The sequence below is a fragment of the Leptopilina heterotoma genome, unplaced genomic scaffold (assembly GCF_015476425.1).
Source record: "Leptopilina heterotoma isolate Lh14 unplaced genomic scaffold, ASM1547642v1 Lhet_17, whole genome shotgun sequence".
Lineage (NCBI taxonomy): Eukaryota > Metazoa > Arthropoda > Insecta > Hymenoptera > Figitidae > Leptopilina > Leptopilina heterotoma.
Genome location: NW_025110886.1, coordinates 49,693 through 64,800, shown reverse-complemented (window position 1 = coordinate 64,800; position 15,108 = coordinate 49,693). Strand labels below are relative to the sequence as shown.

At 33.8% G+C, this 15,108-nt stretch overlaps 1 protein-coding gene across 1 annotated transcript in view; it reads right to left on the bottom strand.

The window, feature by feature from the left end:
• LOC122499620 (neuroligin-4, X-linked-like) overlaps positions 1-15,108 on the bottom strand; it is a 35,005-nt gene that overhangs the window by 3,287 nt on the left and 16,610 nt on the right. Inside the window, exons 5-8 of the mRNA XM_043608069.1 lie at positions 7,201-7,390; positions 6,423-6,867; positions 1,025-1,298; positions 603-749 (exon numbers count right to left, since the gene is read on the bottom strand). Coding sequence (XP_043464004.1) covers positions 603-749; positions 1,025-1,298; positions 6,423-6,867; positions 7,201-7,390 — 1,056 coding nt within the window. The remainder of the gene's footprint in view (positions 1-602; positions 750-1,024; positions 1,299-6,422; positions 6,868-7,200; positions 7,391-15,108) is intronic.

Sequence of the window (15,108 nt, the reverse complement as noted above, 5' to 3'; positions counted from 1 at the left end):
GAAAATGATATGGACTTGGGTAAAAAAAATTTGTGTAATTCGTATTTAAATAAATTTGTCTGAATAAATTTCCAATTTAAAAACAATGAAACATTTCTATAATTTATGTAGCGTACTTTCTATCTCGCGTATTCCATTGTGGTGTTCAACATGTAAAGTTAACTTTTTTATTGGGTCACAAAAATTTGAGTTATTATTATGTAACCATTATTATTGCGAGGCCGCAGGGAAGTTTTATTCGAATCTTCTCACAGAAATCCGTTCGTCAGTGTAAAATAATTTTTTAATTAAACCGAATTTCAGCTTTGATTAAAATTTTTTAATAGTAAAATAAATCTGTAAAATCGATTTTCATTACGTTTCACCCTTTTTGAATTGAGAGTAAATTCGATCAAAAATAAATTTCAAAATTTAACTCTAAATTTTGAAATTTATTTTTAATAAATTTTCTGCTTCAGTTATTGGAATAAATTATAAAAGATTGTAACTTTTTTTAGGGGCCGCAATTTATACACTAGCGGATGATGAATAGTTTTTGATAAATCAGAGAATTTTCGAGAAGCTTTTATCGTGAAGGCATTATGGACTTTTATGTGTATTACCTGCATAGTACTGATCGCCTTTCTCGCGGAAATGATGATGACGCATTGATACATCTTCATCTCCAGGTTGATGGAGTTGCGGAATTAGATTCAGCCATAATGCCATTTTGTGACCTCGATAATGGCTCTTCATCTTTGGCTTTTGAGCTACAAGAAGGAAAGACGTTATTATACGTTCATTAACTAGCTTATTACAAATTCTACCTGATTTTATACTGGGATTGTGAATTTATGGAAATATTGAAATTAACAATTTTTTTTGCAGAAATAAATCCCAACAAATTTTTTTTAAGGAAATAATGATTACAATCTGTTTTAATTCCTTTTTGGAAAATTGAAAAATATCCAAAAATTGTATAAATAAAAGTGGAAAAATAAATGTATATACTAGTAATAAATATAGATCTTCAATAAATTTTTACCGATCATTAAGTATTGTTGGTTATTGGTATCGTATTCTTCCCAAAGAAGACCTCGAAATCGTGTTTTCTCTCTGGCATTTCCGTAGTCGACCGATTCGATATTGTGAGGTAAGTTGGGATTCGAGGTCTTGGCAAAATTTGTGATGAATGTTAGCATGGCTTCACCAACACTTTGATCTTGCTTGGTGTAATTGTGAGGAAAGAATCGACCGCCGGAAACCAAAGGGAGTCCAAAAATGTACGGTATGTCTTCGCCTCGGGCACTTCCAAGCCGCTGCAAAAGTAGAATGTTGAATTGTAAAGCAAGAAAACTCGGGGGTGCAGAGTTCTTTTACATCTGAGGGTTTTAATAATAAAATATTTCATTATATACTCTTTCTTGAGTTGAAAATTAACAAAATAGTATAATAATAAAAATAATTCGTATAATTACAACTATTCTTGTATTATAATAAGTTTTTTTATATATTACTTACTCCCAACTTCTAACATATTTTGTTTTAAGATTCCCTTTCCTTTTATTTTTACATACTTTTCTAAGCTGCTTCTTATCCAACTGCTTAATCCCTTTTTTTGCAAGCATTTCTTATCTTTTTCATCTGCTTCTTCCTTTTTCATTGCTTTTCTTACCTTTATTAATTCCAACTAAAGCACAAGTTAACTTTTGTAATAATCTTTTTTAATCTTACAAAAAACCCAAAAGTCAGAAGGGCGAGAGAAATTTTTACAACTTTTATCTTTATCATCATACGGACAAAAATTTTACTCCCTTGATTTTTCCTAATCACGCGAAACTTTCCTTTCCTTTTTCTATTTCACTCGTTAACTTTCTCCCTTCTTAGAACTTTTTAGTGTCGGTAAAATTTTCCCCTTTTCTCTTTTACCTCTCATTGTAAAATTTCGCTTTTTTGGAATCATCTTTTTCGGTGAACACTTCTAAGAAATAGAAAAGACCCCAATAAGAAATTTCTAGACTCCTAGAGAAAAAACCCCTTTTGCTGAATTTGGAAATACCCATTTCCCTTTGATGACAAAGAGAAATCATGTCAATTTCCAAACGTCTTGATTTGATAGTCGAAAATCTGGTTGAATTAGTTTATTTGTTAATTTCTACCTTCTGAAAACTAAAAGGTAAGATATGAAACAGAAATGTGTTGTCTTGATGAGTGAGTCTAAACCAATGTTAGCCGGAGATGTTTTGCGACCTTTCGTTACTTTAATGGTGTCAGCGGTGGGATTTTTTTAAAGCATTCCTAAAACATCGACCTTTTAGTTGTTTTGATGAGTAAATCTAAACCAAAGTTAGCCGGAGCTGACATCGACCATTTAGTTGTTTTGATGAGTAAATCTAAACCAAAGTTAACCGGAACTGTTTTGCGAACTTTTTGTTACTCTAATGGTGGTAGCGGTGGGATTTTTTAAAGCATTCCTAAAACATCGACCTTTTAGTTGTTTTGATGAGTAAATCTAAACCAAAGTTAGCCGGAGCTGACATCGACCTGTTAGTTGTTTTGATGAGTAAATCTAAACCAAAGTTATCCGGAGCTGCTTTGCGAACTTTTTGTTACTCTAATGGTGGCAGCGGTGGGATTTTTAAATTTTTAATTTTAACAGTGGCAGAGGTGGGATGTTTTGAAGCATTCCTAAAATATCAACCTTTAAGTTGTTTTGATGAGTCAATCTAAACCAATGTTACAATTTGTTGTTAATTGTCAACTAAAATTCACTATAATTATTAGTTACAGCGACGTAACACTAGAAAGTTAACGGTTTTAAATTTCACTAAAAATTTCCATCCCTTTGTCGGCGGATTATTCTTACCAAGCTAAATATGTCTGCCCTCTTTCCTTTCATTAATTAACCGGTCCTTATCATCTTTCCTAATCTTCAGAGGGTTATCAAAGTGTTCCACGAGTAATGAAGAGAGGGAATGAATATTTGATTGTCTTTTAGGAACATCAATTACAAACTAATTAACTCCCATCTTACATCTACCGAAAAAATTTTTTCCAATAATCCAAGTAGAATTTGACAATTTAAATATTTTAAATTCGTCATTGCATCATGTGGATTAATTCTCCAAAAAGCAGTATTTTCCATAGCGTTTAGCACATCTCGGAGCCTAATAGAATCTGTCCCGCTAATTGAATCTTAAACTTTAGGAAAATTTATCGTTGATCATGAATGTGAGGAGGGGGCGGTCTTTTCGGTGAAGTGAGACTACGAGAGGGAGTGTCGAGATTAATTCTAGTTTTGTAAAACTCTCTTATCTTCCCTCTACTCGTTTCCCCCTTCCCACCCCCTTGAATACTACGATGCAATGTCTTCGGGGTTCTCCGAGCTTCCTAATTTAATCACTGCCATCTTGAAAACCTCTGCGCCTAACTCTGAAGAACCTTCACCTGACCGCAAGCGACGAATAAGAAAAACGAGATCTTTTTGACATAATTCCATCGTAAAAAGTTTTTACTATGGAAAGCACTTAGACGAGTTAGCCAAGTCTTGTATGATTTAAGTACCCTCAAAAAGCTGAAAGAATAAGTGTAGGAAATAAAAAAGAAAAGAAACTACCGGGTGGGTAAGGTATTTAAAATTACCTTAACGGAAATAAGTACTGACAATTTTTTTTCGACAAGCTGATTTAGGGAAAATATGTTGGTTCCTCATTTTTCTTTTCAAGGAAGAGTTGTTTTTCTAGACTCTAGGATAATATCCGCTAATTACCTTCTTATAAAAGTTGTTTTAAATTTGTCTTCAAAGAGAGTCTTTGGTTTTTATATTTTAATTTTTAACGAAAGGTTCTTGAGAAGTGAAACAAGATAGCGGACTTGAATTAATTATTAACAAGGAAGCAAATCTATTAATAGGGTTAAGATGTAAAAATAAACCGCGATTGTTTTTAGTTTTACGCTCGACGTATCAAAGGATCAATTCTGTTTTCCCCGTTGGAGTTTATGACATGTTTAGTTGGTTCTTAATAACAGCATTTAGAGTTGACTGCTTTTTGTTTGCACTCGTCTCGCATATCAGGTAACGCAAAATCTCGTTTTCCATGGAAATTAATGAGCGTAATTAGGACAGACGTAGCACGCGTATGTAATACGTGCCCTACTGGCGGTGGTCTTCTACAAGCGTTTCCATCCGAATAAAGTGTTTGCCATTCCCCAATTTACATACACGAGATTAAAAAAGGATTTCGAGATTAGAGATGGCTTCGCCACAGCGAGAGAAAAAGCTAATTTCATTTGAATTTAGAATTGCGGCAGCAAGGAGACGCGAACGTTAGTTTTCTCAGAAAACACTAAAAAGAGGAACAGGAACATTTTTTCTAATTACAATTATCATAATTAGATTTTTTTCAGAACAATTATATTCCTCACGTCTTCTAATTATAAATGTTTGGAAAAAAGGTTGTTCAGCTCTCGATAGTTTGTGAAAGAATAATTCCTGATCATTCAAGACGAGAATCTAGAATTCCAAATGGAACATCCTTTCGCGAGGATGTTAGAGCGTCTTGGTTAATTACATATTCAGTTTAATCTCCTGAAAGCTCCTTGGGAACATTGTCATTTGCCTCGTATTGTTTGAATATAACAATATGTTGTTTGCCAACTCCAGCTTCAGTCACAAAAAAAATATTCCCTTAGAGTTAATAAATTTCAACATTGTCAATTCACAGTTAGGATCACATCTAGATCACAGGAAGTGAATATAAAAACGTCAATCAAAGATGATAAATAGAGGAATTTAATTTAGATCATGGTGTGTTACTTTGCCAAGGAAAATTGATGAACAACTAATCTATAGAGCAAAGAGGAAACACGCCGTTCTCTCTTCCTGGCTAGACAAACCGGAAGCGGTGTTCGGACCTTCCTTTATGGTCCAAACTCTCTTTTATGTGCTTTAACGTCCTATAGTTCACTTCTCTTTCGAAGCAGGGGAGAGTTTGGTTTGGCTGAAAATCGATGAGACCGCCCGTTCCGACCAGGACAAGGAAAATGCATGTGATCAAATTTGCATCGACCACTTCTCGCCCTAAAACAAGATCTGCTTAATCCAGTGATGGTCAGCGTTTACTGGAAGACTTATCGCGATCGGATATCGGCTCTCTCGTTTAAACATACGTTAAAGCTGATACGAGACGGATTAGAATAAGCCACTGAAAGAGAAATTCACTTCGAGTGTGTTGAAATAGACTGCACATTACAATCTGACACCTTCACTAAAACTAAAGATGACGAATTTCCACTTTAAATTGCAACGATAAATTAAATCGAAAGGGGGGTAATTTTTAGGGGTGTTGGGAAAATAATTTTGATGAGCGGATTCATCGAATATCTGTTGTTATCGTTTCCTTACAATTCGTTATAGTTTCCCAATTCATAATTAGTTAATAGCGACCAACGGTCGTCAAAAGAATGATAAATTCGGGTGTCAGGACCAAAGATGAATTGTCTTATGGTTAGGATGACGATTAGGTGAAAATTCTCATCAGAGAGACTCTGGAGTCCAAATAACGGCCAGTCCAAAATTAGTTGTCGTCTCACTAAAAATAAGATAGTTAGCGCCTTGGGGACCCCAATCAGTCTAATAAATTAGAATCACACTTTATCGACAGGGTTACATCTCACCTTTACTCAATCTCCTTAATTACCCCCCTAGATTATATTTTCCACGAAAACCCTAAAGTATCATCATTTATTTATACAGGAAATATTTTTTCGAAAAATTTAATCAAGTCTGAATTCCCTTCGAAAAGTTATTTATCAGAGCAAGGGAAAATTGCACCATTTCTAAAGAATCCATATACACTCTTGTGTAAGGAGATATGATATGATATTGTAAATAGAGTACAGGAAGAGGGTACAACAAAAATTGATCATAAAGTTATAGAGGCATGTATGTAGATAGAATAATATTATAGTTAAGCATTGAAAAGGCGAAGAGATGTGGGTGGCGGTGAGAAGGAAGGAAGTGGAGATAAATCGCTTGGTTTAAAAAAGGGAAAAAGTTTTTTTGAGAGAAGTTAAGGAAGCTGGTTTAAATATTTAGGATATATATTAAAAGAGAATGGTGACCTGGGGTCATATATATAAAGGAAAGAGTGAAAAAGACGGCAGCTGAGATGAATCTGGTTCAGAGGATAAGGAAGTTCATGAGGAACTGAAAGTAATACATTACTTTAATATTTAATACAAAAAACTGTTGCAGCATAAAAGGATAGTTTAATAACCCCTTGGATTTTTTCCTTTAGACTCGATGTTTTGAAAAAGGATTAAAAATAAGATCTACCGTAACTAAATATCCATCGCAATTTTAATTCAGGACAATCTATTTTTAGGTTTAATTTGACATTGATGTATTACAACCGAAAAAAAATTGGAGAAAAAAAACTTACTTGAGGATAATCACTGTCCTTTGTCTGGTAATTAAAGTGAAAAAAGTATGTTTTGGCCCCTCTTCTTGCATGATAGAATGCGATCCTCATCAGTGGTGCGACTGTATGTCCATCGCTCAATGCCTCCATAGTCGAGTCTCTAATATTGATGGGGTGCAAGATTGGCTTGTCCCAATCAGTGTACTCGTTTTTCACCGATGAAAAGATCTCATTGAGATGATAGTAGTAAGTGTTCCTGATGAAAGTGCGCAGAATCCGATTGCGCTGATCTTCCTCGAAACCATATTGAATGTCTTCGGTGTTAAAATCCAAGTAGGACTCTGCTGTTGAGACTCCCAACATTAGTGGAACTTCAATGAATGCATCGCTTGCACGTTCCATATCAAGTCCAGGGTCCGGATTACTTTGATCAATAGGTATAATAGGACCTATTTGAGGCACAAACCTTCAAACAAAAGGAACCAATTATCTAAATTTGTTTAAACTAATTTTTCGAATTTCCATAATATTGATATTTGATAAAATTCTTTTAATAAAACTTTGATTCGAAATTTTCCGGGAACTGAAAATAGAATCCCCCTTTATCATTGAATATACAATTTTTTTTCCCTCTTTCTTATATTTTCCCAATAGAATCTTTTGATGTTGAATTTCTTTCAAGTTGAAATCCACGGTATTTTAAAATTTGTTTCTATAAAAATTCGGGTCAATGAATTTTTTAGGAAACTTTATGTGCAAATAATAAATACCGAAATAGAGAGTGGAATTTTTTTTCTACCTGATTTCAGGAAGTTCTAGATTTAGCAACGTTGTAAGATTCGCATCTCGAATGCAATCTGCGATATCATCATCTTCACTGGTACAATTCAATTGCTGGGAAATTTTAATATGCAAATCGTTAGGGTTGTGAATTGAAGCCCAAGGACTAAGGGCGGATCCGCTGAGTAAGACGATTCGATGAAAAAGACCTGCAATCAAATAAAAATTATTATTATTCGTCGTTTGGGGGAAGGGTAATAAATTTTTCAACACTCTGAATTGTACGGATGTGAAATTGCTTACTCGATAGAGACAGGAATTCAATAATTTTAATTGTCTATTACTGTAAAAGTTTTGTTCTGTTTTATTTAAAGAATCTGTTCGTACAGTAATTTAATAAAAGAGAAACGGTTAGTAACAGAATTTAGATATTAAAACAATTTATTTGAACCTTTTGCAAAAAGAGTAGATATATCCAAAAGCACTGAAACAAAATTGGAATTTGTAAGGAATCAATTTCGGAATTTAAATGAGGTCTGTAATCAAAGTTATAGATGGATGCCTTCTAAGATATTGTCAGAGTCTTTGACCCAGGAAATAATTCTTTAGTGTGAGGTCGAGGAAATGACGTTGACTAGCGGAAACAGAGAATGCAGTAGATTTCCCTTAAATTGTTTTCGGGCCAGCCAAAGTGAAAGGTTCGGGGTCCAGGTGTCGATGTAAATTAGATAAAACACCCCTTAGCCTAGGAGTGACCGAATTATTGATTTGATGTTGATGTCGAGGTAATGCAGTCCTTAGAAAAATAGAAATGTGCCTCGCAGTAGAAATTATCTCCTTGAATGAATTTGACTAAGACGAAACTCGAAGAAGGCTCTTGGTACTTGAAGAGGTTTTTGGAACTGGAGTCGAAGATGACAGTACACAACTAGTTAACTTGGTGGCGGTTGCTGGACTGACCATCTGATTAGATGGTCATTTCTGGACTAGTTACCTTGAAGGTAACTTGAAGGTTTCCTGGACTGACGAATACGGCAAAGGCCCCTGTCGACTGATAGGGGACCCTATATCAAACTGATGACGTCATTCTGCAAAGCCGATTCCACCACTCCTATTAGTAATTAAAGTTTAAATATTGTGGAACTCTAAAGTCACTCGTTACAATTGGGTCGAATGTGGACCATAAAATAATTAAGGCTAGAAAGAGGGTGCTTTTTGCGAAACTTGAAATTTTATTTCATGAGACAATGAACGTTGTATGTTGGTGAAAAGATAGCAGTTTTCATTTGTTTCAGCTGGCTGTAAGTGGCTTTACTGCTGCCATTAAAAGATGACGAGTTCACGGCGGTTTCCTTGGCTCGGTATAAAGTTTTTGGAACATTGCCAATATTGATATGGCGAATGTTACTGATAAATAGTTACTCGCTGCTTAAATTGTGTGTTGTTCCCTCTTGTCCTACAAAATTAGAACTACTTCCCCAAATCCCAATTTACTCTTAGAAATTAAGCAGACAATTCATTTTTACATTCTCATCATGAATGAGAAGCTCTTGTTATCAATTGTGATAAAACTTGGATTCTTATCAATTGTGGGAAAAAAATTCCAACTGAAAGACAAATCTAGGTCAACAAGTAAATAGAAATCAGAGAACTGAAAGTTGTAAACTTATTATGAAAACAAGCTTAAAGAAAATATACCAACATTGTCTGCCTTTGTCAGAAAGATAAGAAGTCTTCATAAATGAGGTATTGAAATATAAAGATATTCTAATTAAGAAACATGTTTTGAACCCATCACCTTCATTATTTGCAAGCATTCAATTGTATATCATAAATCTAATATCTGCTTTAACACAAATTCTCCTCATCACGACCCTATTCACGTTTTGATATTCGTCAATGCGAGGAGGTGAGAGAGATGAAAATGATCCTTATTCAGAGAAGCCAATGAAGTCAAAATTGCAAGGAATGAAAACTGAAATCAAATAGCGTAGAAGAAAATCATTAAATTTATTTAAATATATTAAATAATAATGATAGTAATAATAACAACAACAAATAATTGTTATTAACATATTGTTAATTCCAACAATTTGCTCATAAATCATTATATAACAAATTATAATAAAAAATAACTATTAATAAAGAATTGTAATTCGAGAATAATTTTTGGTATAAAATGGGCCAGACCATCAACAGCAAGACAGTCAAGAAAACGTAGTCGTCAGTATCATAAGTCTCAAATTGAGAAGTGATGCTCCGTACAAGTCAGTCTAAATTTTCCATCGCCAAGAACTGGTCTCGTGCACGTGAGTTAAAAATTTCAACAGTGGTCCTTTTAAACGTCAGTCTAATATTTTTGTGTTTTCTACACACCAGTGAAAAGTTCTTTACACCAAGTTTTTCTAAATCCTGTATTCGAAAGTTTTGTTCAAGTTTGGGAATTCATAATTAACACAAGGATAATTTACGAGGATCACAAGTCAGAATTGTCAACCTGCAACTACTTGGAAGCTAATTTGTCTGTGAAAATCCTATTTGAATGATGCAACCTAAGCAGGACCACCCGCTGTTCCAATGTAAAGAGACCACTAGACTTTGTTATTACAAAGTTCGTGCATCATTTTCATCTTTTCTATATTTCGTTCATTTCAATTCCACAATTATTTCAAATAGAATTATTTCTTGATCATTTACCAAACCCCGTCCTAATTTTGATAATCACTAATTAAAATTAAAACGGGAAACACTAGAGAATATAATAATTAATAATTGGTTTAGTTCGACGTAATATATTGAAAAACATTTCTCTAAATTCAAACAAAATAATTTAAACTTTTTTTCGTTTTTTATCACTTTTAAAATTATACTTTCGTTTAACTCAATATTCAGAATGTACATACAATATTAAAATATAATGATATTCTGAACTGAAAGCCAAAAAAACTCGAGTGTGTTTTTTTATTACTATTATATATTTAATAATTCGTTACGTATATATCAGAAAGAAATGAGAATGAGCCAGATATTTGGATGAAAATTCAAATCCTGTAATTTGCACAAATTTTAATATTCACATTAAAGCGGAATTTAAAATAGTATATATTAAATTCACCCGGTTTTTCAGGCAAAGGAAATGTGTTTGACAATTCAGAGATATAAAAATTCTGTTACGCTTAATTTTTTGTATTTTTATTATAAAGTTTTAATATTTTTTTGAATGTATTTATTCATTTCAGTATGTAAATTTATAACTCTATGGAAAAATTCCTTTTTCACAATCGAATACGAAATTTTGTTTTAGTAGATCAACGTCAATGTTTGATATTCATAAAAAATTATAATTTTTACCAAGAAATGTAGTTGCGAAATATATCTTTTTAGTTTCCTTTCATTAACTTATTTACTATATCTGAAAATACTTTATTATCATTGTAATTATGTCTTTCAGTTCCTTTTCGCCTCATGCCATATCAGATTGTATTCCAACTGTCTTTCAGGAAGTTAGAATTATACTGAAAACGTTAGGTGATACCACTCAAGCATCAGTTTATGAGAAATGAGATTTCCACAAGCTTAATTAATATAACGAGGTGCTCTAATTGATCAAAGCACCTAAACCTCATTTAGTATTCTGAATCATCATTTATTATTCAATCAGTTTGATCTCAATTTTCAGATTGTATTTCAGTTAAAGGTTTAAAATAAAATTTGCAGTCGATGAATCTTTTTTTTATTTTTATCAAAATTCTTAAATAATTCACAGGCACTGACAAAAGAAATAAAGTTCTGCAATATTGAACAAGGGTCAATTTCAAAATAATTATTACCACTGGCATTATAATATTTTCATGTTGAATCTAGCAACGTGATGGAAATTTGTACTCCCAGAGGGAACGTTACCAGTGAAGCCGACCATCTTGCCAAGATAAACATAGAACTGCTTGCTCTGTGGTACTGACCCCATGTGAATAAACGTTCCTTCGTAAGCAATGACGGTTTCCACGAATATACCGCAATTGCCATCAAATCTACTTCGGTAAACTTCATATGTCATGTAATTCAATCTGCATCACAGGATTAATCCAAAAAGAAATTTAATATTTAATTTCCATCCTATTTACATTTTCGACCTATGTCACAATTCATGATCAAATATTACAGAAGTGGTTCATTATAATACGTAACATTATATTAATCTACATCATAAATCGAATTAAAAGAAATATGAAAAATTTAAAAGCATAAGAGAATTGTATTGTCACTTATTCTGATAATATTCCTTTTTCATTCTACTCGTAAGTTTTGAAAAAAAATTCATCTAGTTTTATTGTGATGAAAACTATAAATAGTTCTGAATGTTTCGCATGTATACGTCAAGGCAATAAATTACATTCGATTTCCGTGACAGCGTAAGGGCAAGCTTTCAAACTTTGATTTACTTTCAATTCCCTGGGGAAAATTGCGAATTTCTGCAATGGCCACTTTTACCCTTCCCCCCCCTTCAACTCTGCAATACAATCCCCTTCTCTCTTATCCTTTTCCAGTGTACCTCTTTGCCTTGAAACATCTCTCGGGCTTTTCGTTTTGTCGTCAGCTTCCTTTTTAATGTTGTACGTGAAATTGTTTCTTGTTTACTTTTAATCTTAGCGAAAACGGTTAACGGAAAATATACAATTTCCGGAGTCGGCGTTTGCATTGCCGTCAATTCTTTTTGTCCATTTACTCTTTTGTAAAGAAATAAGTAAACAAACTTGGGGAAAGCAATATCGAGTTATGTTTTATAAACTTTGTATTGAATAGTAACATAGTTTTATATTGTGGAATTGTATTATTCTTTGCATTAGATTTGGAAATTAGTTGAAAATAAATAAATAGAATGGAATAAATTAAGTTATAATGATTTTGGGAATTGGCATAGACATTTGACGCTTCATAATAAATTTATGAGATCGAAGAGGAAAATCGTGTACAATTAGAATTAGAGGGAAAGAGTAGATCCAGATGTCTTCAGATACACTGAAACAAAAATTGGAACTTTGTGGAATCCAAGAGTGAAATTAAAGAGTTAACCGAATTATTTATTTGATGTTGTGGTAATGCAGTCATTAGAAAAATAAAAATGTGCCTCCTTGTGGAAATTATCTCCTTGAATGAATTTGACTAAGACGAGACTCGAAGAAGGCGTTTGGTACTTTAAGAGGTTTTCTGCACTGGAGTCCAGAAACTTGATGACAGTACACAATTAGTTAACTTGGTGGCGGTTGCTAGACTGACCATCTAACTAGATTGTCATTTCTGGACTAGTTACCTTAAAGGCTTTACCTAGACTGACGAATTCGATTTGATGATTCGCTGGTAATTTCTCGACTCGAGTCAAAAAAGACGCCTGATGACAGTACACAACCAGTTAACTTGATGACTGTTCATGAACTGACGAATTCGGCAAATTTCCCCTATCAACTGATATGGGACCTTATGTACCACGTAGTGGAAATTATCTCCTTGAATGAATTTGACTAAGACGAGACTGGAAAAAGGTATTTGGTACTTGAAGAGGTTTTCTGGACTGGAGTCGAAGAAGAAACTTGATGACAGTAAACAGCTAGTTAACTTGATGAGATTCCCTGGACTGACGAATTCGACAAGGTGGAGATTTATGGACTGAACACTTGATGACAGTACACAACTAATTAACTTGATGACATTTCTTAGGCTGACGAATTCGACAAGTTGTCGCTTTCTGGACTCGAGTTGAAGAATACACCTGATGACAGTACACAACTAGTTAACTTGATGGCGGTTGCTGGACTGACCCAGGAAGCAATTCTTCCTTCAGTGTGAGGTTGGAGGAAATGACTTTGACTAGCGGAAACAGAGAATGCAGTAGATTTCCCTCAAATTATTTTCGGGACAGCCAAAGTGAATGGTCCCGAGTCCAGTTGTCGATGCAAATTAGATTAAATACCCTTCGGCCTAGGAGTGACCGAATTATTTATTTGACGTTGATGTCGAGGTAATGCAATCCTTGGAAAAATAGAAATGTGCCTCGTGGTAGAAATTATCTTCTTGAATGAATTTGACTAAGACGGGACTCGAAGAAGACACTTGATACTTGAAGAGATTTTCTGGACTGGAGTTGAAGAAGACACCTGATGACACTACACAACTAGTTAACTTGGTGGCGGTTGCTGGACTGACCCAGGAAGCAATTCTTCCTTCAGTGTGAGGTTGGAGGAAATGACTTTGACTAGCGGAAACAGAGAATGCAGTAGATTTCCCTCAAATTGTTTTCGGGTTAGCCGAAGTAAAAGGTTCGGAGTCCAGATGTCGACTCAAATTAAATTAAACCCCCTTCAGCTTTAGAGTGACCGAATTATTTATTTGATGTTGATGTCGTGGTAATGCAGTCTTGAAGAGGTTTCCTCGTCTGGAGTCGAAGAAGAAATTTGATGATAGTACACAACTAGTTAACTCGGTGGCGGTTGATGGACTGATGAATTCGTCAAGGGTGTCACTTTCTATAGGTTGCTTTCTGGGTCAGTTTTTTCTATTGATTTAATTTGGACGCGTATGCTTAGTTCCTGTAGCAGTTAGGTGAGTGCCCCTTCAGAAAGGTGACAAAAAGTTGATGACCATATTTGTTAACCGTTCACCCATGTGGAAGACAATTGGACGAATGTTTCTTCGATTACAAGAATATGAGGATTTTCCTCATTAATTCCCGAGGACAGCACTCGAAATAAAGAAAGATCGAAATAATAAAAAATCCTTAAACTTAAAGAAACTTTCATCTATTTAATTAGGTATAATTAGAGTAATTTTAAAAACTATAAACATTTCCTATAAGTTTTATTGAGACATAAAAAAACTTTCTTGTAGAAGAAGAAGTTAGATGAGAACACTCGTTGAAATTTCTGAGTGGAGCAAGAGAGAGATACATTTATACTCTTATTGATTGTGGTTTGCAGGCGAGCACTACTGACGTAATGTTTACTTCGTATTCGGAATTGCTCTTCGTAGGTCCGGAAAGCGTTGTTTCAGTGAGAAGATCCGGTAGTTGCTTCTCCACCATATTCTACATATTTTCACCCTGTTTTCGTTCTTCTCCCCTTTTCACAATGTAGAGTACATTTTTGTTGGAAAATTCCAACATTGTCGTACCGCAGACAAATTGTAACAGTTGTCTCATAGCAAAAAACTTTTCTGTCAACTTGCAAGAATTTTAAAACTGTTTATTTGTACTTCCAACATATAAACCAACAACCAGATAGTACTGGAGAATATAAATTTATAAACTTCTAAAGAGGGTCCAGAATGGAGAAAATATCATGTCAAATGTAACTCTGGAATGTAGCAATTATTTATATTGAATTTCTTTTAGAAAAAAGCAAGGAATGAAGTGAACAAAAAAATCTCGGTTTTTTTTTAATACATTAAATCGAAAATCATGCTAGTCTGTGAATTTTGATCTACCTACGCTTTTGCGGCTTACTGATTATGACAATATTTATGATGTTCAGGTTTGCCAAATTAATTGGTTACGTGTCTGGGGTTAATATAACTACTTAGCACTGATATGAGAATTGCTATATTCATCAGTCGCCAATAATAATTAACCTTACTTAAAACATGTTTTAGTAAATATTAGCAAATGGTTGACAAACATCCTGTCCTGCTTTCTAATACACGTTTTTATAATTCAGAAACTTTAATTTGTTGTTAATTGTCAACTACAATTCATTGTTATTATTTACTATTACAATTCTTATTTGTTAATTACAATTTGTTCATTCTCTTTCATGTTAGCTAAACATTGATCGACTGCAGGTGACAAATCCATGGCTTTTAAATCCGCAAACACTCCAATTTGATGAGGGATGTTACCAGAGCAAAAAAAAAGAGTGACCAATGGAAAAATGAAATA